The sequence below is a fragment of the Fusarium oxysporum genome, chromosome 2, assembly GCF_000149955.1.
Source record: "Fusarium oxysporum f. sp. lycopersici 4287 chromosome 2, whole genome shotgun sequence".
Classification (NCBI taxonomy): Eukaryota; Fungi; Ascomycota; class Sordariomycetes; order Hypocreales; family Nectriaceae; genus Fusarium; species Fusarium oxysporum.
In genome coordinates this window covers 5,073,554-5,098,577 of record NC_030987.1, presented here as the reverse complement: position 1 = coordinate 5,098,577, position 25,024 = coordinate 5,073,554, and the positions used below count along the sequence as shown (strand labels likewise).

General features: G+C 47.4%; 7 protein-coding genes across 7 annotated transcripts; 4 read left to right on the top strand and 3 right to left on the bottom strand.

The window, feature by feature from the left end:
• Positions 1 to 2,259: 2,259 nt before the first annotated feature.
• Positions 2,260 to 4,097, top strand: FOXG_15891 (uncharacterized protein; the record flags this gene model as incomplete). The annotated part of the gene is made up of 7 exons (XM_018395997.1): positions 2,260 to 2,391; positions 2,484 to 2,622; positions 2,694 to 2,905; positions 3,036 to 3,101; positions 3,175 to 3,548; positions 3,603 to 3,670; positions 3,739 to 4,097. 7 exons carry the CDS (start codon positions 2,260 to 2,262, stop codon positions 4,095 to 4,097), a joined length of 1,350 nt encoding a protein of 449 aa, XP_018256519.1.
• Positions 4,098 to 4,628: 531 nt separating this feature from the next.
• Positions 4,629 to 4,781, top strand: FOXG_22251 (uncharacterized protein; the record flags this gene model as incomplete). The annotated part of the gene is made up of 1 exon (XM_018402650.1): positions 4,629 to 4,781. One exon carries the CDS (start codon positions 4,629 to 4,631, stop codon positions 4,779 to 4,781), a length of 153 nt encoding a protein of 50 aa, XP_018256518.1.
• Positions 4,782 to 7,477: 2,696 nt separating this feature from the next.
• On the top strand, positions 7,478 to 8,594 carry FOXG_15890 (uncharacterized protein). Its single transcript, XM_018395996.1, has one exon. It carries the CDS (start codon positions 7,680 to 7,682, stop codon positions 8,262 to 8,264), a length of 585 nt encoding a protein of 194 aa, XP_018256517.1. The 5' UTR covers positions 7,478 to 7,679; the 3' UTR covers positions 8,265 to 8,594.
• Positions 8,595 to 9,900: 1,306 nt separating this feature from the next.
• On the top strand, positions 9,901 to 10,121 carry FOXG_22250 (uncharacterized protein; the record flags this gene model as incomplete). The annotated part of the gene is given in 2 exon segments (XM_018402649.1): positions 9,901 to 9,929; positions 9,944 to 10,121. The coding sequence occupies 2 exon segments, from the start codon at positions 9,901 to 9,903 to the stop codon at positions 10,119 to 10,121; spliced, it is 207 nt and encodes a 68-aa protein (XP_018256516.1).
• Positions 10,122 to 10,160: 39 nt separating this feature from the next.
• Positions 10,161 to 11,768, bottom strand: FOXG_22249 (beta-lactamase). The gene is made up of 6 exons (XM_018402648.1): positions 11,610 to 11,768; positions 11,300 to 11,555; positions 11,136 to 11,241; positions 11,000 to 11,083; positions 10,445 to 10,942; positions 10,161 to 10,385 (listed from the first exon to the last, which is right to left on the bottom strand). The coding sequence occupies exons 1-6, from the start codon at positions 11,707 to 11,709 to the stop codon at positions 10,263 to 10,265; spliced, it is 1,167 nt and encodes a 388-aa protein (XP_018256515.1). The 5' UTR covers positions 11,710 to 11,768; the 3' UTR covers positions 10,161 to 10,262.
• Positions 11,769 to 14,125: 2,357 nt separating this feature from the next.
• On the bottom strand, positions 14,126 to 15,507 carry FOXG_15887 (uncharacterized protein; the record flags this gene model as incomplete). Its single annotated transcript, XM_018395995.1, has 5 exons — positions 14,126 to 14,253; positions 14,304 to 14,775; positions 14,827 to 15,094; positions 15,151 to 15,259; positions 15,379 to 15,507. The coding sequence occupies 5 exons, from the start codon at positions 15,505 to 15,507 to the stop codon at positions 14,155 to 14,157; spliced, it is 1,077 nt and encodes a 358-aa protein (XP_018256514.1). The 3' UTR covers positions 14,126 to 14,154.
• Positions 15,508 to 16,181: 674 nt separating this feature from the next.
• Positions 16,182 to 24,307, bottom strand: FOXG_15886 (uncharacterized protein; the record flags this gene model as incomplete). Its single annotated transcript, XM_018395994.1, has 9 exons — positions 16,182 to 17,358; positions 17,414 to 17,882; positions 17,930 to 21,773; positions 21,826 to 22,275; positions 22,325 to 22,784; positions 22,844 to 22,956; positions 23,018 to 23,234; positions 23,283 to 23,700; positions 23,757 to 24,307. 9 exons carry the CDS (start codon positions 24,305 to 24,307, stop codon positions 16,450 to 16,452), a joined length of 7,431 nt encoding a protein of 2,476 aa, XP_018256513.1. The 3' UTR covers positions 16,182 to 16,449.
• Between the last annotated feature and the right edge of the window lie 717 nt (positions 24,308 to 25,024).

Here is a 25,024-nt window from a genome sequence, read left to right as displayed (position 1 = left end):
AGGAGAAAGAGGGAGCACTAGTCATGACTTACATAGCAAAGATGCTAGTGCTGGAGAGCAGCAGAGCAAGACTCGCCGTCCAAATCATGCTCATCCGGCGGCTGCCTCGAGACCAGACTCACACTGCAATGCCCTGGGGAAAGGGAAGATCTCAACCCGGATGATGGTGACTTTATAAAACATGTTCAAAGTGCCCCTGGTGTCACTTTGCATAATGCGACGATGCGTTGGGAAATGAACCATCTCGGCCTTGGGAACGATTGCGGCACGTACCCCCGATCTCGCAGGTTGCCACTCGAGGTTTTTACGCTAATTCTTACAGTGGGGTGCAAAAAGTATTCGTATCCCCCTGCTCAGGAGTATCTGGTCTAGCCGGATCAGGGATTTTTGAAGGTGCCGCTTTAAGCTTGCATTTTTAACCTAGCAACATCAACTAGAACAGCTTTAGTACTTTGTATACTAGCCTTCTGCAGTAATTACAGCGTTAACGCGGTTCGGCATTGTCTCACAGAGGTTTCATAAGATCCTTTCTTTAAGGTTATCCCAAGCTTCTATCGCAGCTAAGACTAAGGCGTGTTGTGTAGCGACTGTATCCTCTGCATAAGTCAGTTCTGGGTGTAACCAATAGATCTCGGCCTTCATCAACGCCCACAGATTCTCTATAGGGTTCAAATCAGGCAAATACGGCGGCCAAGCCATCAATCGACCCCTAGGTTTTCCAGCAGGGATTTGACGATCCGGGCCGTATGCAGAGAGGCATTATTATGCATAAAGATATCGCCTGACTGAAGGAACCACGGCAGGATGAAGCTATATAACTGATAGATGCCTATGGCATTGATGTTGCCGATGAGAGGCATTAACGGCGTATGAGATCCATGACCGAAGGCAGCCCAGAACATCTGCCATATGGCTCCTTGTCTCCTAGCTTCCCTGACATCCTATACACATAGGGCCTCGCGAGGCGATAGGAAGGTCTAGATAGGTCTTACGGTCTGACCGCGGCAGACTATATACTCGTCACTCCATTTGACCCTTCGCCAATTAATGCCCTAATATCATATGGCCTAATCGAGCCTTTTGCAAGCCTATAATGCATTAGGGCTATGCACTTTTTCTATATCCATTTCCTCTTATTTATCTTACATAGAAGATATCATAAAGATTGCACTTTAATAGCATTATCAACAGAATTAAGTAAATCTCTTATTATTATGTGTAGATCTATTGTAATAGTATTATATATCTAATCGCGCTGCTCTTCTATGAGCTTTTGAGGCGCACTGGGGCGAGGCAAAGTGCAGTTATTAGAGCCGCGTTTTTCTTCGTGTTTAACAGTCAACCAGATTATTAATTTTAAGATTTCTAGAAACCTATAATAAAGATGTCTCTAGCTATAACCAGCACGCCATAATTCGCAAATGTGAGACCATAAAGATGGCGATAATTCCTTGCCTCGAGGCATCGTTATGGTGTTATTACAAGCAAGAGAGTGACCTGCAAAAGCAGCGTTGAGAACGCGGTCCAAATCGGGCTACGTAAGGTGGGCCCACAGCTAGGGATGCGAATACTTTTTGCACCCCACTGTATTGCTGCTTCTCCCAGCCGGAGACCCTTCGCGAAGCACCAAGACCCCTGCCTCCGCCGCGCCGCATAGCTGGGGAGAACAGCAAGTGACCCAAACAATTATATCTCCGGGCCGTGCGTGGACCGATGAGGAACGTCATGGCGTCAATGCCACCAGAAAGAGGGACCCTGCAGGGCGTACACCCTACCAATGCAGGGGTTGCCCCATGGCAGGCATGTCAGTTACAGAACCAACGCAACAGCCAAGAAGTTTAGGCACATATATCACCTCTTGCAAGGTTCCTAAAGAACTTTGAAATCACGGATTCAGAAGGTGCAGACTGCGAGTCCCTTTTCTCCCACTCACCATCTCTCTCTCCCCCGGATGCATGGATGCGCCCGTCATGGACATCAAACCAGCAAAAAGGCCCGACGGTGTGGTGGATTCTCCCCTCCCACCTCCAAGCGAAGGTGAGACTGAAACACCAACCACACCCCATAGTAAGCTTCTGAATCTGTCACAGCCCGTCTCTTGGCGTTTGCCCCGGGAGAGTGGGATGTCTTCGTCGGGATATATCTCCACGAGGTTTCCCCTGGCAGCATGGGCCTGGATCCTTGGTCCCATTTCCGCCAGTTTCCCTTTTTCTTTTCCTCTGCCACTCAGAGGAGAGGGGTTTCTAACTTCCAAGAAACATGCCTTCCTCAAAGGGATACGAGGCATCGTGGCCCTTAATATTACTCTTGTGCATCGCAACGGCTACTCCGGGCCTCAGCCAGAACACCAATTCGACAGACCTGCTGCCAGGTCTGGTTCCGGATTGTGCGGTGAGTCCCCCTTACTCCGCAACTTGCAATCTCGAGCAATACGAACGCATTGGAATTTGCATCCGAGGGCCCTGGCTGACTGCCCACAATAGTTCCCTTGCCTCGCCAATGCCTTGCAGCAGGGTGGATGCGGCATCGCCGATCTGGCAGATTGCGTCTGCACCGATATCCCACTACAAGCAAACGTCTCCGCCTGTGTCCAACTATCATGCCCCTTCAACGACCAAGTTGGTACGTGTCTGCTCATCGCCATGCACGACAACCCGCGTCCTGGTTGCTGACTGTTGTACGCTGTCTCTTAGAGGTGGGGAGGGTTTCGAATAACCTGTGCATCGACTATCCCAAAGAGTCTCGCAGCGGCCAGGTCAGGGTGACTGGTACTGCTAGCGCCGCCATTACCTTTACCATTGTCGCCTTGCGCTGCGTGGCAAGGTTGATGAGAACAAAGAGACTATGGTGGGATGATTGGATGGCCGTCATTGCTACGGTAAGCCAAAGGACGCTTGGCCATAACGTGCAAGCCATTGGGGCTCGGATGCTGAGCCAAAGTCTCAGGTTCTGCTCGCAACCACAATTGGTGCTCAGATCGAGAGTAAGTAGTGCACTGGTCGTGAATGAACATTCGAGGATAACGCTGACCAGAGTCCTCGCCAGGTGCACGGCTTGGGTTTGGCCGCCACTATTGGAATGTAGACCCAGCGAAAGGGGAGGTCATCCTTAAGGCCAGTCGGACTCCCAGCTCCATAGATGCCATTCCTGGTTGCGGACTAACCGTCTATGCAGATGTTCTACGCCACCCAGATGCTCTATGTCCTCATCCAAGTCTCGGCCAAGGGATCGCTGCTAGCCTTCTACGCGCGTGTTTTTACAAGTCGCAAGTTCCGGCTCTGGACCTGGATTACTGTCGGATTTCTCGTAGGTCACGGGGCCATCTTCTTGGGCCTCGTCATATTCCAATGCCGCCCCATCGCCTCCATCTGGGATCGGAATCTGGAGCCAAAGTGCATCAATCTCCCCGCGTTGGGCTACGCCGGTGCAATTACCAGCATCGTCGAGGATATTGTGATCCTTATCCTCCCTATCCCGGAGCTCCTGAAGCTGCAGTTGAACCGCGGGAAGAAGATCGCCCTGTTGCTCATGTTCAGCATTGGATCCTTGTACGTCGCTGGATTTGCCCGTTGAGACTCAGATTTGGATACTGACTCGGCCAGCGCATGCGTGACAAGCATGATCCGTCTCAAGTACATTGTTGACTTTGGAAACACGCTCGATGCTGCATGTAAGAGCTCTTCGCATCCCCCTCGGCAACCGTTTCTTGTTCCAGACTGAGCTGACACCGACATTCAGGGGACAATGTCTACGTCGTGATATGGTCCATCATCGAGCTCTCATGCGCTTTGATCTGCGCCAGCTTACCAGCATTACGCCCGCTCCTGCAGATGATACCCGGCGTTCTGAGCAGCACAAAGGCGTCGACCTTCAAGGGTCCATCGAGCCGTAGTGGCCCGGGCCACCGAGGATCCCTTCCGCCTCGTAGTGCGTCGGCTCGAGCGTTCAAAGAACTTCCCGATCTGCCCGTTGAGCGCTCCCAGGGTCATCCCGACAAGCGCATGTCTAAGCGAGGCACGTATCCGGACGCGGACTATAGTAGTCGAGATGAGGAGTTTGAAATGCACTCGGTAACAAAAGAAAGGTCTGTTGTATAGTACGGTATATGAGTAATATGTGGTATGGGATGTACGTTATTGTCATGTAGTGTTACATGTGTGAGCATGTACGTTTTTAGAGCTCCGTGAGCAGAGCAGGACGGGATGCCTTCAATGGCGATGGACTGGGTTATAAACGAAGATATGAACTTCAGATTTTACTATATCAGACTTGTACGTATATTAATTACTTTAGTACTGGACACTTTGACCCTAGGGTGGGCTGATGACAGAGACTTTGTCATCATTCCTCCAGAGAGGTCTTATGCCTCAACCAGGAATACGAGGCGCCCAGAAGCTCTACGTACGGGGCAAGTTTTAGAAATGCCAGAGCCGCCACTCCCCGGCTAGTGGTTGGAATCTCTAGTTGAATAGGAGACGATGTTGATCCGACCGGCTTAGATGAGGATTTGCACGTTGGAATGTTAAGTGACCAACACTCACAAAGAAATGACGGGGGTCCAGACCGCCGCCTCCAGCCAAGTCTAGTACCAAGCCTCCAAATTCACATCGGATGTTGCACTTGAACAGATGTTCGGCAGACAGCCAACCACTGGTGTCTCACAGCGCCTTCTGCAGCCGAGGGTCACTTCACAGGTCAAGCCCCTTGGCAACCAGGCTTTCAGCTCAATAAATGGGGCTATTTCTGGCGATTCCACCCAGTTCAAGTTCTTACTAACGTGACCTCTGAGAGGCTCGACCATTTTGGGTCAATGTGTCGCTCTCAACGGAACTGAACCTTCTCAACATCTGGATCACTGAGCCACCCCGACAGCTATTACTTGTCTTGTGCGCCATCCAGACGATCAAGTATGGGATAGAAGATCAATCCAGCCTGTCGCCATCGCTCTTCAGGGTCTACAACGTAGACTGTGGCACTGTTTGTTGGCTAATCTCTGAATGATCCAGTATCAGCAATGAGGAAATACTCCTTATCAGAGCACCTATACGTGATCACCCAGGGTGCTATAGAAACAACTACCAATGCCGAGTTTCGTAAAGCTTGAGTTATGTCTTTTCGGTTTACCTCCAGGGGGGAACCAGCACTTACCATCCAGGACCACCTAATGCATAACCAAAATTTCGCTTCTCTAATATAAAATCCAAATTTTTAATTACATTATATTCGGCCAGGCATAAAGATACTTATAAACAAAGACCTGCATTATATTTCTTTTTTTATTAAACTTTTATATTAGCTTGAATTTTTCCTGTTTTGCCTTATAGCCTGGTTCTCTAGCCCTTTGAATTTTATTATATTTTACCTTATATACCCTAGGCGACTTTATCCACTTAAGCCGAACTTTCACCTAATTTACTTACTATAACTCCTTCTGTAATAGTTTGCTGTAATTATACCAAAGATAATATAGCTAAGGCTTTATTTAATACCACTGATAGAGGCCTCTTATAGAATAAGGCAGCCTAGAAATATAGAGTACCTTAGTAGATTATTTTAAGATAACTTTCTGGTTAAGTAAGTAGGAATAAATATATCTAGGCCTACCAGCGTATTCTAAAGAGCCAGTAGGAGATGCTTATTTATTAGGTGCTGTAATAAGAGTCTCTAGGCTATGCTCCCTTATATAGCCAGGTCTGCGCCTATATTAAGGCTATCCTTTAATAATAAGGTAATAATAAACCTTTAGGTAAGCACTAGACTATTAGGTTTATTAAATATTACCTAAAACTATCTACTAAGATTAGAAAATATTAAAAAGCTACTAGATTTAATAACTTTACCCTAAAGGCAGTTAATTAGTACTTTAATATCAGGGAGAATAAGTATAGCTAGATTAAGCCTAAGAATACAGTTTATGTAAATAAGGGCGGCATAATAGTAGGTTTTAGTAAGTCTTCTATAAGTGCTCTATAGGCTTTTATAGGGCATAGCTAATTAGTTATCTATAAGGCCTGGATAGCCTTATAATTAGGAGCTCTGACCTAAAGAAGAAGGCATTATTAAAAGGCATTTAATTGCATATATAGACCTTATTTATTAAGGCTATTACTGCAACTAGCTGCTCTTTAAAACCAGGAATTATCTTTAAAGGAAAAGAGCTATAGAAGTAATAGTTTCTAAATAAATTCGAATTAATAGCAGACTAGCATTATATTATATCCCCGAATAGCTAGACTAATAACTATATTACTCTTAAATAGTTAAAAGATATTTACCTACCTTAAACAGAGCCTTATAATACATTAGATATAAGACTTATTATCCTTAATAGTTATAAGAGCTATATATAGGTAAGTATTTTAGAGTTTTTACTGCTAAGCTACCTATTATAGGGTTACTAATAAGCAGTTAAGATAAGTAAATAGCTATATACTTTTTAAATAATATTTACTGCTATTACTTACTAGTATATTATTCCTATAGTCTGCAGCTATTAGATAATAGGATTTTTAATATTATTAAAGGTATATATTAGAAAGAACTCTAAATACTGGCTAGTTTAACTAATTCTGCGCTAGTTAATAAAGTCAACTTTATCTAGGCATATATAAAAGCCAGGAAGGCAGGCATAAGGAAAGATATTATCTTATCCGGCTAGAGATTTACTGGAAATTAGCCTATAAATTATTATAAGGCTCTAATATATCCTGAAATTCAACTAGATAAAGAAAAACTGCTAGAAGAGTTCAAGATGCCAAGCCCTCCTTAACTGCACTTAGATAATACGCCGAAAACAAGCCGGCAAGTAAGGGAAATAGCTAAGCACCGAAGTCATCTGACCAGGCAGAAGTATAGTAAGATGGCAAAGGGGTTAGAAGCTTTAGAGATAAAGGTGGCCGTTTAGAATGCGCAGATTACTAGCCTCGAGGAGCAGATAGCCCAGGTGCGGCAAGGGAAGAAGAGAAAGGCGGTATTAAACCCGAACCGACGATTCATGGCTCTGTCGGAGAATATAGCAGCTAGAGAAGCTCTTCCTGACTTAAAAGAGGCAGAAATAGAGGTGGATGTAGATAAGGAGGTCGAGTCGATGATTGAGGTAGGTATCGGGTTAGAGGACGAACGTGAGGACTTTACGGTTATAACAAAGCACTGCCAGCGCACACGAAGCAACAACGAGGTTTACAACTAATACGAGCGATAACGTCACAACGAGAGCAGGAATGAAGATAAAAAGAGTTTTTATAATATCTAAATAACCTTGAGACTGGGTATAGTGTATGGAAAGTAGTTTTGGTCAGCTCCCTACGCCCATGTCAAGTCACCTTTTTCATGATGTCTACAGTCTGGGAACAGTACACCATAACTAGCGTCAGGCAACAGCCTGCTGCCTAGGAGATCGGCAGACTAAACGTACTGGTAGGTATAAGAGACCCAGTCTCGGTGCTTATTGAGATAAGAAAGTAAGCGCTTATTTGATCCTCGTTATCCGTCCGTGCCTGCAACACAGACCACTACGTTTTGACGGTCTCGCACAGCTTCGACGACAGAGCGACGCCCCAGGCGAGAGTCGCGGACAACCAGCGGGTGCAGAACTATCTCAACAGGCTGCGTGCGGCCCGTAGCCGATTCGCCCCATAGGCTGCCCAGAGATATCCGCCAGCGACCAGCACCCAGACGGAATGACCACCCCTCCCCCCCTCACCCGCGATATGCTCGAGTTGGTGTTCCAGCCGGAGGAGCTCGTCACGACTCCCGAGAGCGCCCTCGACGGCGTGACCCACCCGGACACCCGGCATGTGTTGGCCACCCTGGGCATTCCCGTCCGGGACAACCCCTGGTTCGACATGGCTGAAGGTCTCGACCAACGGCTGCGACCCGTCGGGGACTGGGACTGGGACCTCTCAGACCGCTACGAGCAGGTACCGCCCGGGGCCGAACGGTGGATCTCACTGGCCCTGATCCCGTACGACGACATCGCCTTTGACCCCAGCACCGGCACGGTCTGGTGCCTGCCGCAGGACGCCGACATCCGCCTGATGAATAGTTCGCTGCGGTCCTTCGTCCACTTCCTCTACATTCTCGAAACCGAACGACCGCACTACGACTTCCAGATGGAGGATAGTGACGCCGAGTTCGAGCCCGAGGCGTCCCAGGACCGCACCAAGGAGGCGATGCGGGAGGTGGACCCCGCAGCGCTGGACAATCCACAGTCCAGCTGGTATAAGGTCCTCACCTACATGGTCGACCCCGAACACCACTTCTGAGCCCCCCACCCTGGCTTACTAATCAATCAACGGCTTTCAATAATTGATGCAATATTTTGATAGGGGTGCCGCAACCTTACGGGTGCCGCACTTTTAGCGCTTCTCATTGGCCCAAATCTCACGTGTTAGTGCACCGGTATGTACCAAATTCTGCCGCACGTTTTGCCAGTTGGCCACCAAAGCTTCGTATCGCTTAAAGGGTTAAAGTGAATGTGATAAGCAGCAGCAAATGTGTTGATTGATTGTTGTTCTTCGTACGGGGTATTCTATTCTGCAGAGTTATTTAAGCATACAGCTAGATTACTAATACAGTTATTTCCTAACGCCGTGAAGATTATGCCTACCCTGCGACGCTTCGACCAGTCGTCGTTAATTCGCGTCAAGATATATTACTATTATTGTTATCCTTCCCCCGATGAATATAATATACCTCGAAGCTCTATAATGCCTTCACCAGATATTTATACCGCCAATATAAGCCGTTGCAGAAGTCTAATTAGCCTGATTAATCCCTCTAGTAGAACATAATTGCAGCCTTTATTAAGCAACTTAGACCAGTTATTAGATAATTTAATGGCCTGCCTCGAAATATATTAATATAGCACGGAAGGTATAGGTGGCGTGCCTGCAGGATAGCTTAACTATTATTTTTCCTCCCTGCCTAGACTTTATGATTTAATTGGCAAAGATATTCTAGGTATTTAGTGGCGAAAATCAGATATATACCTCTAGAACGATTATTGCATATCCCTGTATAGACTAAGTAAATAGTTCTAACATGTTAATATACTAATACCAGACCCGGCTATGACTATACAGGAAAGGCAGCACACCAGTCAACAGAGTTAAGATAAATATATAATACAAGCTGTAACGAGAATGATAATCCTCCCGACTGCCTTAGGATTAGCTTGCCAGCTAGTAAAAACAGACCATCACCTCGCCTCGGCACTTGCGTTAGCCTGCGAAAGGGACCTTACCTAGGCCAAATAAAGACGTCAAACGCAAGAAGGCAGTGCGACTTTTTTACAGCCAGTTATAAGCCCTATCTAGGTCTCATTGCTTCCAAATATGTCTGCTCTAGGCAAGGAGTAGTATAAGCAGCACAACTTATCCGATGCCAGCTCGAGGTCTAATGTAGTCGAAATAATCCGAAACCTACTAATCCTAGGTGATCTAGCTCTGTCGGTTAATGCCCTTTTTGCTAGGGTTAATAGTTTTGCAAAAACCTATGGCTTCGGTGTTATTAAGGCTTATAGTATAATTCGACCTAGATAGCGAAGTCGATATATCCTCCAATGCTATCGGTACAGGGCTCCGCAGCCAGGAAGGGGTGCTAGCCTTCGGAAACAAAAGTCTTGAAAGTCAGGGTGCCTATAGAAGATTATTGCCGAGGCCCTGCCAGAGAACAGTTTTTAGTAGACTCTGCAGCACTTCCCAGATGCAGAACACCGCCACCACAATCATAACCCTAGTACCAATGCCGCCGCTCACCTAGTTCATCGATGACTTACTAGCCCTGTAAAGGCGAACATCTAGTCTTCTAGTCGACGGGTTAGCATTCGTGCACGAGACATTGGTGGCATAGTCCGAGATCACTTTCCAGATTCGGTTTACACCAAGAGAGATATCTACAATGCCAGAGCTCGGATTAGCAGAGAGAATGTAGGTGGCTACAGATCTACGGCTGCATTGATCAAGTTGTTCGACGACAAGGAGATCCCTTACGTTGCCGAGTGGGCTAAGGACGAACCCGACCGCCTGGTGGGGTTGGTTTGGACGTTCCCCTACTGTATCCAGATGTGGAGGCGTTTCCCCGAGGTCATCAGCACAAAGATCTCCAGCTACAATGTGTGACGAGACGTAGATGGTATTCAACATGCGATTCAAAACGTGCTGTAATTATGCAACAGGTTGTCTATGTATATCCAGATTCACTTTTTGAAGTTAATCGAAGTTGGCGTTTTAGAAATCCTTGAGATTCTGATTTCCTGCGCTTTAAGCTACTTGACTGTAAACATATTCCTCAAATGCAGAAAATAAGTCGGTAGACTGCTGATCACCAGATGGGAGAAGCTGTGATAGATAGACACCCGCAATACCCTTTTTTATATCAATCCACTGGGCAGAAGATGTCAGCTAGATAGTCTTAACAGAGAGTGTGCTACTAGCTTGCTTACCCAGTAAATATTCGGCATTCCAGTCCAGGAGAGCGAGTTTTCGGAACGTCTGTTGGGGATCGGAGACAGGTTGATTATGCCACCAAGTCCAAAGCTTACCGGCGTTGTAGAAGGAATCGAATTGTAAATGGCATTGCGATAGGATTTGGAATACTCATCTTGACTTTGGAGACCGGGCGCATCATGAAGATGAGACTGGAACATCAAGTCGATTGTTTCCCTGGCCAGCAACTTCTCGCTCAAAAGACCATGGTAGATCTTGAGAAGTTCGGGCACAGTAGAATACAAGCCACCGCCTCCGAGGTCATCGGTGACTGGGTCTGCGGCTGGGCACTTTGTGATTCTCAGTTCTTCTCCCACTCGTTCCCAAGTGTTTACCATGCGTTCTCGCAGGTCTTCCCGTTCTTGCAATTGAAAAGTGGCGTCTTTGACAGACACGACGTCGAATATGTGGCGTTTCATGTAGTCTCCTAGCCTCATGGAAGTGACTCTTTCAACCTAATAAACAGCCGAGTTCAGTTTCGACAAATGCCAGCACAGCCAATGGGGACTTACCATGGCGCCGGCCCAGTCGATACCTGGGGAGTATAGCCAACGTTCACCGGGTTCTGACACTAGAATTGTGTAGAACTTCTCTATCTGATTCATCTGATAAGCCAAAACGATGGGGGAAAAAATTGCAAAAACTTACCAGCGTTTCGCGACGTCGAGGCTCAACTTCTGGGAGCTGGTCGTAACGGGTCAAGAGGGGTTCCATATGGAGGTAGGTCAAACCGCTCGAATGAGTCAGAAGATGCCTACGCAATGTGTCAATTGTAGAGTCTTAGAAGTTCATCAGGAATGCCAGTAGCCTACCTCAGGGTGATGGCTTTGGTTGAGTCTCGAAAAGTTGGTTTGTCTTGTTCATCAAAGCCGGTTAGGATCCGAAGACTCTTCAACTCTGGCAGGATGTCTGAAACGTCCGCGTCGAGATTGAGCAGTCCTTTCTCCACGCATTGCATCACAGCAATGGTGGTAACAAGCTTAGTACTTGATGCGAGAAAGTGAACTCCATCCGTCGCGAGACTCTCAAATGCATCCTCTCCAAAGGTCTTTGTGTAGTGGAAGGAGCCTTTCAACTCCTGTTGTTAGCCACCGACTTTAATGGCTTCCGAGATCTCCATACCGTCTTTGTTCACAGCCCCAAGAGTGACTCGTGGAAGGGGTTGTTTTTTGTCGCATTGAGGGTGACGAAAAAAGTGGACAGTGTCTTCGAAGGACGACATTTTTAATTTTGAAGCATAAGCGATTTGGCGAAGTGTGCGTAGTGAAACTCAGTGAAGTTTAAATCAAGTTGCAAACAGAATTGGACTTTATTTGATGATGGCAATTTAAGCGTACAAGCACCGAAAGAAATGTAAGTCCCATTCGCTGCGTCCCGGGCGGGAATGTGGGATCATGCGAGTCATCTACACCGCTTCGCTCCCTGAGTCAACCATGAGCCCGTCTCACCAAGGCGGAAAGTAACAAGTCATGCATGGATCATGTTCACGGTGGCAGGTGGCTGTCGATAAAACAAGATTTCTGACCATGTGTGACAGAAATATACAGCCACAACGATACTAATGATAGCCGAGAGCTGGCTGTGTATTGATATCAACATCTACAACTGTGAACTTCAAGTCACCCGCGTGGGTGGATAAGTGATTGGGCCCTTATGCGCAAGGTTAGTCTACTCTGGCTCATGTCATATCAAGGTTTTCCAACCCATGTAACTATTACTCTTCACAGCCAATCGCAGACAGGTTCAATTATGGGTCCTCGGGTATTGCCCGTTTTAGGAAAGAACGTCATCACAGGGATTATCGAATGGACCACAATTTCCTACCAGATGAACACAGAGGCTTGTTAACAGCTGCACAGGGGGTCATACATGTGAATGATTCTTGTTCGACGAGTCAGGTGCGTGAAAGTTTGTTGCCATTCTCTTTCTACATCGGCCGTAGCATAGGTAAGTCACATCTTATCATATGAATCAGACTTACCGTACATACTAGAGGTATCTTTGCATTTGGCGTAATAGTTTATCTCTTATCAAGAATACCTAACTCTTGTCACTTTATATATAGCAATAGTATTTCTTCCGAGCAGGATCTAGACTGCTCAGAGCCTTAGAGGATTCCAGAAAACTCCCAACATCGTGTCTACATCCTTATTGTCTGTCCCATTTTCAGTAAAAGAGGAAACCCCCTATCGGTATTTAAGGCTGTGATTGGCCAGAGAGAGGGACTAGAGTGGGGTGAGGTGGAAAGCCTCTTTCAGTTAAAGCGGTGACCCGTGTGGGGCTGGCGGGAAGTACTGGCGGCAGCATACTATGCGGGGTAAGTGACATAGCGTCGACAGGGGCAAGGAAAGAGTTAAAGTGAAAGAGGATTTTATTAAAATGAGGTAAAGGAGATTGGCAAGAAAAAACAGCTAGCAGCAGAAAAAGAAAGTTTAATAGGAGAGGAGATTTTTTTTAAGAGAGATAAGTTACCTAAGAAATAATAAAAGAAAATAGGAAAATAGCTAGGAAAAGTAAAAAATAAAAAGGGATAGAAAGAGATAAAAAGATAGAGATAAAGAGAGGTACTGTATAGGGCGATAGAGCTAGCCGGCCTAAAACCCTTTGCATTACTGACCAGTTTGGGCGGTTTCTGAAGCTCTTGGGGGAAAGAGAAAACAACCTCGGTCTACTGGCGTTTTCCGTTTTAATGCAAACCCTGTCAAAGGCTTAAAAACGGCTTGCTTGACCGGCTGCAGCCACAACAGCCCTTCAATAGAGTAAGCAAGGCAAGCTTCAACACATGCTACTCCATACACAGGGGCCTAATACAAAACAAGCAATTTGAAAACAGGGGCATAAATAGGCAATCATTGGCTGTCATGCGTTCCATGGTTGTAAGGCGACAGGTTATCTGCCCACCATGTCAGCATGAAGTCGTCGTTAGGCACACCAGCCCGCTCCACGGAGATCGATGAGCCCTGACCAGATGATTTGTATTACTAATTCGCCCTCAAAGAAGAAAACTTCCTGCTGAATTATAGGTGGTGGCTGTAACCGAGCATTCTCTCTCGCCTGGTAATAAATACCGACAAGTTGCTTTCTATATGCCGACAGATAAGGTAGATAGAACCCGCAAGATACGGCAGTCTTTTAATTTAGATTGCTTAAGAGTTATTAAACTAATGCTGCCTGGAATTTAAACCTGCGGCAACGTTGATGCAGCTATGCACTTTGCCAGCCGTATTGCGCATTGGCCCTGTCGAGCTGAGCTGGCTATCTGCAAGTTTGCAGGGGCATCCCACCAATTGCCATACTCGAAGGAGGCCCGAGCGTTGATCGTTGACCTAATGACCTTCTTTATGTTTCAAGCGACACAATTTGACGTGGCATAGGGTCTGGGGAAGAGAGGTGATTCCGTCGTTACAGCCTGATGGATCTTGGCATAGTTGATCAGACCATTGCTAAGTGGGACACTGATCACGACAGCGTGTCCACGATTACGATAATAAAAAAAAGTTTTCTATATTTTTAAAGAAGTTGTTTCGTTTTTTCCCCTATGTTTAATTCTTATCTGATCTGAATCCTTTTCATCCTTTCTTATCTTTTTAATGAAAAACTTTATTTGACTTTTTTTTAAGAGACATAAAACATCAGAACGCCAGCTTCTTTAACCAGAAAGAGAATATCAGGCAGTCTCCGGCTTGCGACCATATACAACATAGAACTTCTCGTAACTATGCATCCTCTGGTCTGCTAATGCTTTCCTCACATCGACAAGATTAACCTGTGTACCATTAGTCATAAGTTATGGCGGTTAGACAGATGATGACATACCTCTATCTGTTCCTTGGTCCATCCCTTGACACGATGTAGCAAACCATAGCTAAAGGCCTGCAATCCACTCACCATATTGGCATGCCACAGCTCTCCGAATCTCTTGAGTCGTCGGTCCTTGGGCCATCCGTTGAGGGGAAGCTTGTAAACCTTCTCTGTGACATCAACGAAGCCTGCCTCGATGAACCATTGCTTCATGCTTGCAGCAAAGTTCAAGGGCCGGTTCGCGAGGATGCTGGCTTCCACTATGTTATCACACCACACCTTGAAGGGGTTTTTGTCGGTCAAGGAATCATCATCTGACTCCAGGAGACCCATAAGTTCTTGGCATTCCAGCCACCCACCGGGCTTCAGCCGTTCAAACGCCGGCTCAATAATCTGTGTCTTCATATCTGACCAGCAACCTAGAGTTGCTCTGGTGTGAATCAAATCAAAATTACACCAATCTCTGCCCTGGGGCCATTCATCGGTCCTATAATAGTCAGGATCCCCATTTGGCGCACAATTGAAAGGGAATACGTACGCGTCATCGATGATGAACTCGACATTAGGTGGCACGAGGTTGGTTTGGATAGGAGACAGGTCTGTGCCGATAATACGAGCTTCGGGAAACTCATCACCCATGTCAATGGCCCAACAGCCAGACCCTGTGGCGATGTCCAGTACTTTGTGGGGGGGATTAACTTGTGTGAAGGGAGAGAGGCATGCTCTCCCGTCCAGAAGAATCTTTAGGATATTATATTGTGTATCCAGTCGTTCTACTTCAAGTGAGTCATTCGGGTAGAGGTACGCTGTGAGGTTAGGTTCATGCATTACGAGCTAGGTTCAGGAGCAGAGATAAACTTACAGCCAGCGCGATAGGCATGGTATGTGCGGCCATTTTCCTTGTGAAACTCGTAGATGCTCTCTGCCACGGACGCGGTATCTCTGCCGTAGAGTGAGTCCAGAGACCTCAACTGAGAAAGTAATGAGGAATGGTGATTCTTACAATGTAGCGCATGTGGTCCAGGGATTTGACTATCAAGAATGTAAGCATCCAAGAAGCGACGGCTCCACCATTTTGTCGCAAACTCACATCGATTTCAATCCGCGATTTGTAATCGAGATACGTCTCGAAGCTGAACTCATAGTCGGAGAGGCTGTCTCGTGGTCCGTTTGGCGAGTCATTGGTGTTTGTAGTCGGCATCGGATCCCTTGGAGTCATGTCTGATCTAGGTGACGTGATGCCGGCCGTTTGCTCTGGTAGCGAAGCTCCTGAAGAAATTTTGTGCAAAACAACAGGACAGGTCGCACCCCAGCAGGGGTTGAGCGGGATCGCCGGAGGTAGTGGGACAGGATGGCCCAAGCGGCTGGGCCCGTGAGGTATGCGCACCGGCGTGCTAGTTCTTGTTGAGAAAATAGAAGACAAAAAGAACAGATTGAGGCCGGATATAAGGCTGAATAACCCGGGTAAGATGGGACCCGAGGGTTTGGTTGCGCAAGGCAAAAGCTGCGACAGAGTGATCCAGACGATCGGGACGAGCGGGGTTAGGGGGGAACGAAATTGGAGGGCATCCGTTTTTAATAGGTGCAATTTCGTGTGCCGACGTCATGATGGATGGGTGCTAAGGCTTTTGCCCCCCTGCCTAGAAACACTTTAAGCCGCATCCATCTGGGGATTTTTTTTTTTTTTTTTTTTTTACTTATTCACTACCATAGGGATTAGAGGTATTTGGTCTGAATGAAGCCAATGAAGCCCGTGAACCATGACGAAAATCATGTGGAATATGACACGTCCCTATCTTATCAGTTTTCGGGTCCTTACTGATGTTGAACACGTTTCCTTGCAATGGGTAACACAGCCATGAGCCGCGCACGCGACCTTCAATTGGTCATGGATCCCTGCTCGTGGCGTGTTCCAGGCAGAACCCAATCCGCGCCAGGCAGTGAACCAGAAAGAACGGGCTTCACTGCTTTTCAACCGCGGTTCTAAATTCTGCGTTCTGGCGAGGTAAACTCTTATAAATCATACAAACAATCCAGAAAATAATATACTATGATTGACGTAGGAAACACACGCTATGTTAAGTCTCCACATCCCAAACCCATGGTAGCAATAACAGTCACTCCCTCAGCAGGTGAAGTAAACTTTGCAAGGATTAACTAATCATCGGCTGATGAGTTTTTCCTGGATCCTCGAAGCCACCGTTTCTCCCAGCTGTCCCAATGACACAGCGCCCATCATCTCTAGCACGCTGACTTGCAGGCCAAACGCCTGTCGGAACCATCGGCGTAACTCAATTGCTGTGAGGGAATCTAGACCCATTTCGGAAAGTCGGAGGCGTGTATCGATCGCAGTATCTGGCTTGAGTAGGAAATCGTTGATTTTCTTTCCAATCTCCTTGGCTAGAAAGGTAATGGATTCCTGCTGTGACAAAACAGTTGCGCCGTCGCCTTCTGTCACGTCCTTTAAGAATACTTTGAGAGCGTTGCTTTCGGCTCGTGTGTCGGATACGTCATCAGCCCGGTTGTGATAAGCGCCCATACGACGGTCGCGGCGCCAGTTGGTTGGGTTATTAAGATCGTCGAGGTGAAGCTCTGACCGAAGACCTATGATGATGTGGCCATCGTTTTTCCATGCTGACCACGCACCTGACGAGAGGTCCTTGAGGTTGCTGGCAGCCTGCTTCTTCTGTGATGATGAGTTGAGCAGCGAAGCTTCGACACTCTCTAGGAACTCCTTCTCGCCGAGGCTGTATAGTTGTTGTAGCCTAATACTGCGCAGCGCCGCTGGGTTTTCTGCTACGAACCCGATGTCTCTAATAGGACAGATAGAAAGCACTGAAGCTGGAAGTCCGAGCGAATGTCTGTACTGGCAAAACGACTCGACAAAGGTGCATCCAGCTTTGTAGTTTCCTTGGCCAGGCTGGTCAACGACTGTAACAGTAGAGCTGGCAAGCCAGAAGTAGTCCAATGGCTGGCCGAGGAATGCTTGATGGAGATTCTTGGTGCCCTGGACCTTTGGTTGGTTGGCGTCCTTCCAATCTTCCCACTTCATGTCAAGCAGCGGTGAATCCTGTCAAATTTTAGCTTGTATTCAAAATGTCCGATGCGATGCGTGAGTGGCCTACCCTTTGCACCATAGCAAGATGAAAGACACCTCTGATCTGACTCGGTGCCTTACCGATTGCTTCTTTCACATCTCCTATCTCATTGACGCTTCCTTTGACGGCGGTGACCGTGCACCCCATAAATTCCAATTCTGTTGAGACGGTATTGCCTGCGACGCCACTTCTTGTGAGGAAAACAAGGCTCTTGGCGCCACGCTCAGCTAGCCAGACGGCCAACGCTCTACCGAGACCACCGAAGCCTCCAACTAGTAGGTAGGATGCAGAAGGATCAAACTCGATGGGCTGAGCCAGTGATTTGGCTTCAAGTGTTGAAATATTCTCTGGCATGTTCAAGATTACCTTGCCAATATGGCTCCCGGCTTGAAGATAACGGAAGCTTTGTTTGACGTTGCTGGCGTCAAATGCCGTGATGGGTTTCAGTGCTCGGAGCTTTCCTTGCCTACAGAAGTCGAGAGTCCTCCGCAAAACGCTGTCTGATAAGTTAGGCACAAAGGAGCTGAGAGTGGGCGAACTTACTCTTGTACGATCAGAGGCTGTTCTTTGACCATATACATCATGTCGATACCGCAGTATGAGCGGTTATCTAAGAAACGGCTCAAATCTAGCTGCCCGAAACTAGCAAGGTCACGTTTTCCTAGTTCAAGTAGTGAGCCAAATTTTGCCACGCACTTCCAGGAAGCGTGCAGAAGCTCGCCGGTAAGTGAGTTTAGAACCAAGTCGACGCCCTTGCCTCCTGTATGCCGCATCACTCCGTCGAGGAATGACGTGTTTCGCGAGTTGAAAATACGTTCTCGTGGGATATTGAAGTTCTCCACGAGGTATTCCTTCTTCTTATCGCTTCCGACAGTGGCGTATATCACTCCGCCCATCATCTGCACAACTTGGATTGCAGCCAAACCAACGCCACCACATGCAGAATGGATCAGAACACTCGTTCCTTGACGTATTCTGCCTACGTCAAGTAATGCGTAGACCACAGTGGCGAAGCAGCCTTGGATAGTAGCTGCCTCCTCAAAGTCCATGGATTCCGGAATCTTGTGCACATAATGATCTTTGACGATGACATGCGTTGAGAAGCCGCCTTCAGGGGTAAAGCACATGACGCGATCTCCAATGCTCAGGTCTTTCACAGCAGTACCAAGGCGCCTGACTGTTCCAGACAATTCCATGCCAAGAGAAAGGTCCTCAGATTGAGAAGATATCAGGCCCATAGCATAAACAACGTCTCGGAAATTGAGGCCTGTTGAGTGGACTTGGATTTCAACCTGGTCTTCTGTAAGGCTTGCTGGGAGTGGGAGGATTCTCCAGTTCATTGTTTCTAACATGCCAGGTTTGTCCATATCTAATTTCGTCATGAACTCCTTTGGGATAGAGGTAGATTTTGCTGATACTTCATCCGTTAGCGAGAAAGGCAGATAGCGACCAACACACACGACACCGTCGTTGATGATGTATTCCTTATCGGGCTCCAATTTATCCTCGTCTTCCTCTTGCACGATCTTCTTAAATACGCTAGAGACGAGGCTGCCGAATTGATTCTCATTGATGTCAATTTCGAGCGTGTAGAAGTTGAGCTCTAGTTCTGAGCGGAGGGTGCGTGCTACACCTAGTGCTTGAGAGGATCCCGGGTTGGAGCATTCCATTTGAATTGGAGATGTCAGCCAGAGAACCTTATTCGATCCAATGGACCCAGAAAATCGTTGGAACGCAGTAAATTTATCTTCTGGGATATCTTCGAAAAAGCTGTTCTCCAGATCAAGACAGGAGATGATGTCTTGGTCTGGAGGGATAGAATCATCGATGCAGCACTTTGTAACTGTCCAACCTTCTTGTTCCAGCGTAGAGGTCAAGTTAGAGGCGGCTTGCCCATCAGGATTCTCAGTAAGAAGAGTGACTGAGCTTGGACTGATGATTGAGGGCGGCTCTTTCTTAGCCACAACTACGGCAAAGTGCCGATATGGCTCGTCGTCATCATACGCAACATCATCAACGCCGCTGAAGCCAGTGGCCTTTAACTCTGCGTCCCATCGTGACACAGGAACATAGGGCTGATCTGGGCGGTTGTCCTTTTCCCCCAACCACCAGCCCGAGAAGTTCCCGAAGATATAATTGGAGGAACGTGATAAGCTGCAGAGTTCGGTCATGACAAGCATGCCGTCTGACTTGAGCAAAGTCCAGATGTTATTCAGTGTCTGTTGCAAAGATGGAGTGGCATGTAAAACATTCGCTGCAATGACAAGGTCATATTGTCCCTCTTCGAAACCCTGCTCGCGGGGATCTTGGGAGACGTCGAGGACCTTAAACTCTATGTTTGAGGCATGGGCGAAACGTTCTTTGGCTGCTGGGAAGAAGCCTGCCGAGATATCGGTAAAGGTGTAGACTGAGTAGGTTGGTGCTCCTTGATCGTCAATGATGCTTCGAAAGATAGTCTCTGTAGTGCCACCGGTTCCAGCTCCGACCTCCAGTATACGCATAGTCGGTCTGGCGTGAGTCAAGATGCGCAGGAAGTTGGAGTAGTCGAACGTCATCGCGTCATAAATACCAGCCAGGACGTTGTCTTTGAGAAGGGTCTCAATGGTTGTTGCTTCACCAGTGAAAATCTTTTCGATGTTATCAAAGAGACGCCTCAATCCAATTGTGAAGGCCTTCTGTGGCATTTCCAGCAGAGCAGTGGTTAGTTCCTCAATCTTTTCTAGCCGGTAGGACCTTGGCCAAGTAACAAATTGTTGACAATCTTCAATGAGTTTGTAGTGACCAGCTGCGGCGAAGCCAATCTGTTGATTGAGCCAATCTCGGTACCTTGCAAAGTGAGGCTGACATGGTTGAAGATACCTGACCTTCTCTGCTGTCTCAAGGATGCAGAGTAAACCCAACTCCTCTTGAAGTCGAGACTCGGTTCTGTTTGATGCTGGCGGCGTGAAGAGCCTTGAAGCGTCGAGGAAGTCGAAGTGTGGAAGCCACTGGAGCCGTGCTGCGGCATGGATATCGCGTGCCTCTGAGGTTCTGTCATCCCCTAAAGGACGGAACTGGACACCTGACGCATAGAATGCAACCTTTCCATTCGAAGCAAACTCTACACAAGGCACATCTCCATACCGCTTCCATGCCTTGGCATCGATTATATTTCCGCATGAGCTGATTTCAAGCTCCTCGATAGTTGTGGGTACAACAAGCTGAACAAGACTGCGTCCAAGACCTTTAGCCTGAGCTACCAAAAGGAGCTGAAGGCCTGCATCGATCGTAGCTGGATGCAGAGTGAAAGGAGCACAACTTTGCTGGTCTCTGTTGACGATTCGAGCATATGCCAACTCTTCACAAGTTGATGACGTAGCACTCAATAAGCCGCGGAACTCCGGTCCATAGACAAAACCTATGCTGGCCAAAGAATAGTAAATACGAGAGCAATCAACTTTCCGAGGAAGTACCTTGACCTCCCAATCGCTGTCTCTTGTGGTCTCCAGAATGCTCACTTGTCCTGCGCAGTGTTTTATCCAGGTCGAGCCATTGTAAGAATAGATACTGAATTCGTGCCACTCAGAGTCTTCATTGTCATTGAGTTTGTGGCTGTGCATGCTGGTCATGAGCTCGATGGAATTGGGAGGGAGGAGAAGGGCTGTGTGCGCGACAACATGTCTGAGACGGTAACCAGCACCTCGTGGAGAGTGGGTGAGTTGCCTTACAGCTTCTCCAGCAATAGCAATGTATCCAGCGAAAGGAAAAACAATATCGTCGTGTAGCTTGTGGTGAGAAAGCCAGGGCTCGTTTTCCACATTAAGAATGTTTCGCCACTGAGGCTCGGTCTCTGTGCCTTCGAAATTGCGGGATCCCAGAAGGGAGTGATGAGGATAGTGTCTAAACCTCCAAGCCTTTGAAATGCGGCTCTCAGCCCAGTAAGATCCATTGTGATCCCATGGGTATGTCGGTAATCCTGAAGTTGCCTTGCCATTGGGGAACAATGGGCTCAGGTCAAGAGAAACTCCGTCTTGGTACAATTTCCCTACTGCACCCAAGTAGGTAACAAAGGAATCTTTCTCGCGAGATTGGGCTGCCACATAACGATATGATCGAGAGACTGTCGAGCAGATTTGTCTCAAAGGACCAGCTAGCGTAGAGTGTGGACCAATCTCTAAGAAGATACAATCATTTTTGACTGCCAACATGTTCAAAACTGCTGGCAAGAATTTCACCGGAGACGTGAGATTCTTCACCCAGTAGGGTGGATCACGGATGAAGCCTCCCGCTAGTTTGGTGGTCACCGAAGAAAAGAGGTCAATTTTCGATGTCGAACAACTTGGTGCGAGTTTTGACAGCTCGGATTCAAGCAAAGTCTGATACTCAGAACTCAATGAAAGCATGTGATCTGAAACAACTAATTAGCAAATGCACAGAGGGCAAGGTTGGCTGTGACTTACCTGAGTGATATGCCATGTTTACTCTCAACAGCCGAGTAAACATGCCAGGTTGCTTCTGCTTGATAGCATCGACAACCTGGGCTACCTTGTCGGCATGTCCAGAAATGGTAGTGCTGCTTTGACTGTTTTCACAAGCCACCACTACCCCATCACACAAGAGGTCCGACACCTCTTGCGCGCCCATTCCAATAGCTGCCATACTGCCATTGAGAGTCTGTTTGGTTGTGACGTAGCCACGGTAATAGGCAATGGTGATCGCCTCTTCCATGGAGATGTAGCCAGCAGCATAAGCACCAGCAATCTCACCGCTCGAATGGCCCACGATAGCAGCGGGCGTAAGATTTAGACTCGAAAATCTATTGAACAAAGCTATTTGTACGGCAGTGCAGAGGGGTTGTGAAAGCTCCGCTTTGTGAACTTGCGTAGTATTGGCGGGTTTCAAGAGTTCATCTAGAAACAGCTTAGTAACGCTCACCAAAGCAAAGGCTAGTCGACATACCGATAATACTCCAAGATGGAGGAAATTGTAACCGTTGCAACACTGCGTCGAGGCTGAGTAAGTCATCACGGAAGGCTGTGTCATTCTGTATGAGCTCTTTGGCCATCATAGGCCACTGTGCGCCCTGGCCGCTGAAAACCAGGACAAGTGGTAATGAATCCGGTGGGATCTTTACTGCGCTTGAGGTTTGTATGGAATTGGCTCCGTCAAGGATGACAAATGCTCGCTGAGGTAGGTGTTCTCGGTGATTCGCGCGAGTGTAGACCAGATCGGCGACAGAATCGGGGTGCTTGAGTACCCATTCTACATGTAATTTGATCTGCTTCTGTAAAGAGCTCTCTGTGTTGGCAGATAATAGAAGTAATTTAGGTGATGTGTGCTTTGAAAGGCCATTGAGTCCTGCAGTTCCATTCTGGTGGGCCACACCATTTTGCTGCGAGCCATATGACTCAAGGATGATCTAGGTGATCGCCTTAGAGATTAATGGAAGGACGCAGAACTATTATGAGTGGCACTTACGTGTGCGTTGCTTCCACCAATGCCGAACGAGTTGATGCTGATTCTCTGATTGCGATCCGTTGGGAACGGAGTTGGTTTGAGTGGAACCGTCAAATTGTATTTGGCGAACGGAACTTGAATTGCTTGTTAGCACAGCTTCGAGAAATTAGTTAGTTGAGGACATCCTGGACATACTGTTCGGATTTGGCTTATTAAGCTTGATATTTGGTGGGATTGTTTTGTGTTCTAGGGCGAGAACACACTTGATGACTGATGAGAGTCCCGCAGAGCCCTCCGAATGTCCTACGTTTGGCTTGACTGAGGTGATGTAGATGCCCTTTTCACCACCAAAGACCTTTCCAACTGCTGTGGCCTCGATAGGGTCACCAGTAGGTGTTCCTGTCCCATGACACTACATATCTCTTAATTCGGGCTCTGGACAATGTCGATATCTACTCACCTCCACAAATGCAGTATCCTTGGGATCAAGCCCAGCATCGCAATAAGCCGTTCTCATCAGGGCTTCTTGCGCTATTCCATTTGGAGTAACAAGGCTAACACTCCTACCATCGGCATTCGTAGATGTAGCCTTGATGACGGCCCTCACAGGGTTACCATCGCGAAGAGCGTCGGCTAGTGGCTTGACATAAATGGCTGTAATAGCTTCAGCTCTGGCATATCCATCTACCGCAACATCAAATGTTTTGCAGGACGCATCTGGTGACAGAACACCCTGCGACATTGTCGTTGTTAGGGCGGGAGTGGTGATCACGCTGGTACCGGCTATGACCGCACTCGAGGCATCGTCTCTTTGGATTGCCCGACATGCTTCGTGAAGCGCAACTGCTGATGCTGAACAGCCTGTCTTGATAACCAAGCTAATGACAGATATTAGCATAATATCAAGATAGTTCAGTATCGCAAGATCACTTACCTGGGTCCTAGAAAGTCATATTCGTATGAAACACGGTTGGCCAGCATGAGATCGCAGTATCCAGTGACCGTATGGACTCCTCCATGAAGAGGCTCTTTGGCACTCATCAACAGCCAGTCGTCTCCAAAGGTACCCACATAGCAACCTATTGTCTTCCCACGATAGTTCACCTCTCCTGCATCTTCAAGACACTCACGAGTTACCTCGAGAAGCAGCCTTTGCTGGGGATCAACCTTCTCAAGCTCACGCTTTGATAGTGTGAAAAAAGACGTATCAAGAGCAGAGAGATCCTCGTCTAGGAAATAACCGTGTTGAAGCTTTACTGCATCCTTGTCTCCGAGACTGTCGTCAAATCCATCAACATTGTATCGATTACTAGGAACGGGACTCCGAGCATCGAGTCCATTGTAGAGAAGGTTCCAGTAATCGTCACAATTTCGAATGCCTCCAGGAAGACGTAGCCCAATTCCGCAAATGGCAACATCGGTTCCTGTAGATTTATCAGCCTTTCCATTTTGTAGAGGAGTTTGGGCTGAGTGCCCATTGGTCATGGGTTTATCGTGTGCAGGGTTCAAATCCACGACACTCCACGACACATTTGTGAATATGGCGTGGATATGGATGCTGACTAATAATTTCGATGTGGAATGGGTGGAAATGGATCCATTATGGAAATGGATCCATATTGTGGAATTCGTGGAATGGAAACCTACTTCGTCCAACAATGGTAATTAATGGGTCCCGCCCGCCCTCGGTGACGTCAATGTTTTTGTCATTGGTCCATTAAAATCCGCCGTTGCTTGACGCAAAGGCAACACACCCACCGACGTTCCTGTTTCTTGTTATGCTGGATATTCGTAGCCGAACCGATATACCTATAGACGCGCCTTGCCGTCTCTCTCCGTCAAGATCCAGCTTTTGTAGAGCTGAAAGAGCCGTTGATTGTCCTCTTCTGTTCGTTCTGGAACGGATGTGGTTGACTTGGTAGGATGGGGAGTGGCCATTTCGATTTGGGGTAGTAACGCGAGTAACAGTGAAGCCCCCAGAATGGACTCATTGTGTACGGAGGAAAATGGGGTGGCAAATCGATGTTGTGTTGTTGTGGGTGATAGAAAGTACTTAGGATATGCGGGATTTCACAAGGAAATCAAGGTATTTTCGAACCCCACCTAAAATATTCCACGATTTCCACATGTGGAACATGTGGAAGGGGCTTCGTGGCGTGGATATGGAAATGCTGAAGCCCACGTGGAATGGAATGGAATGGA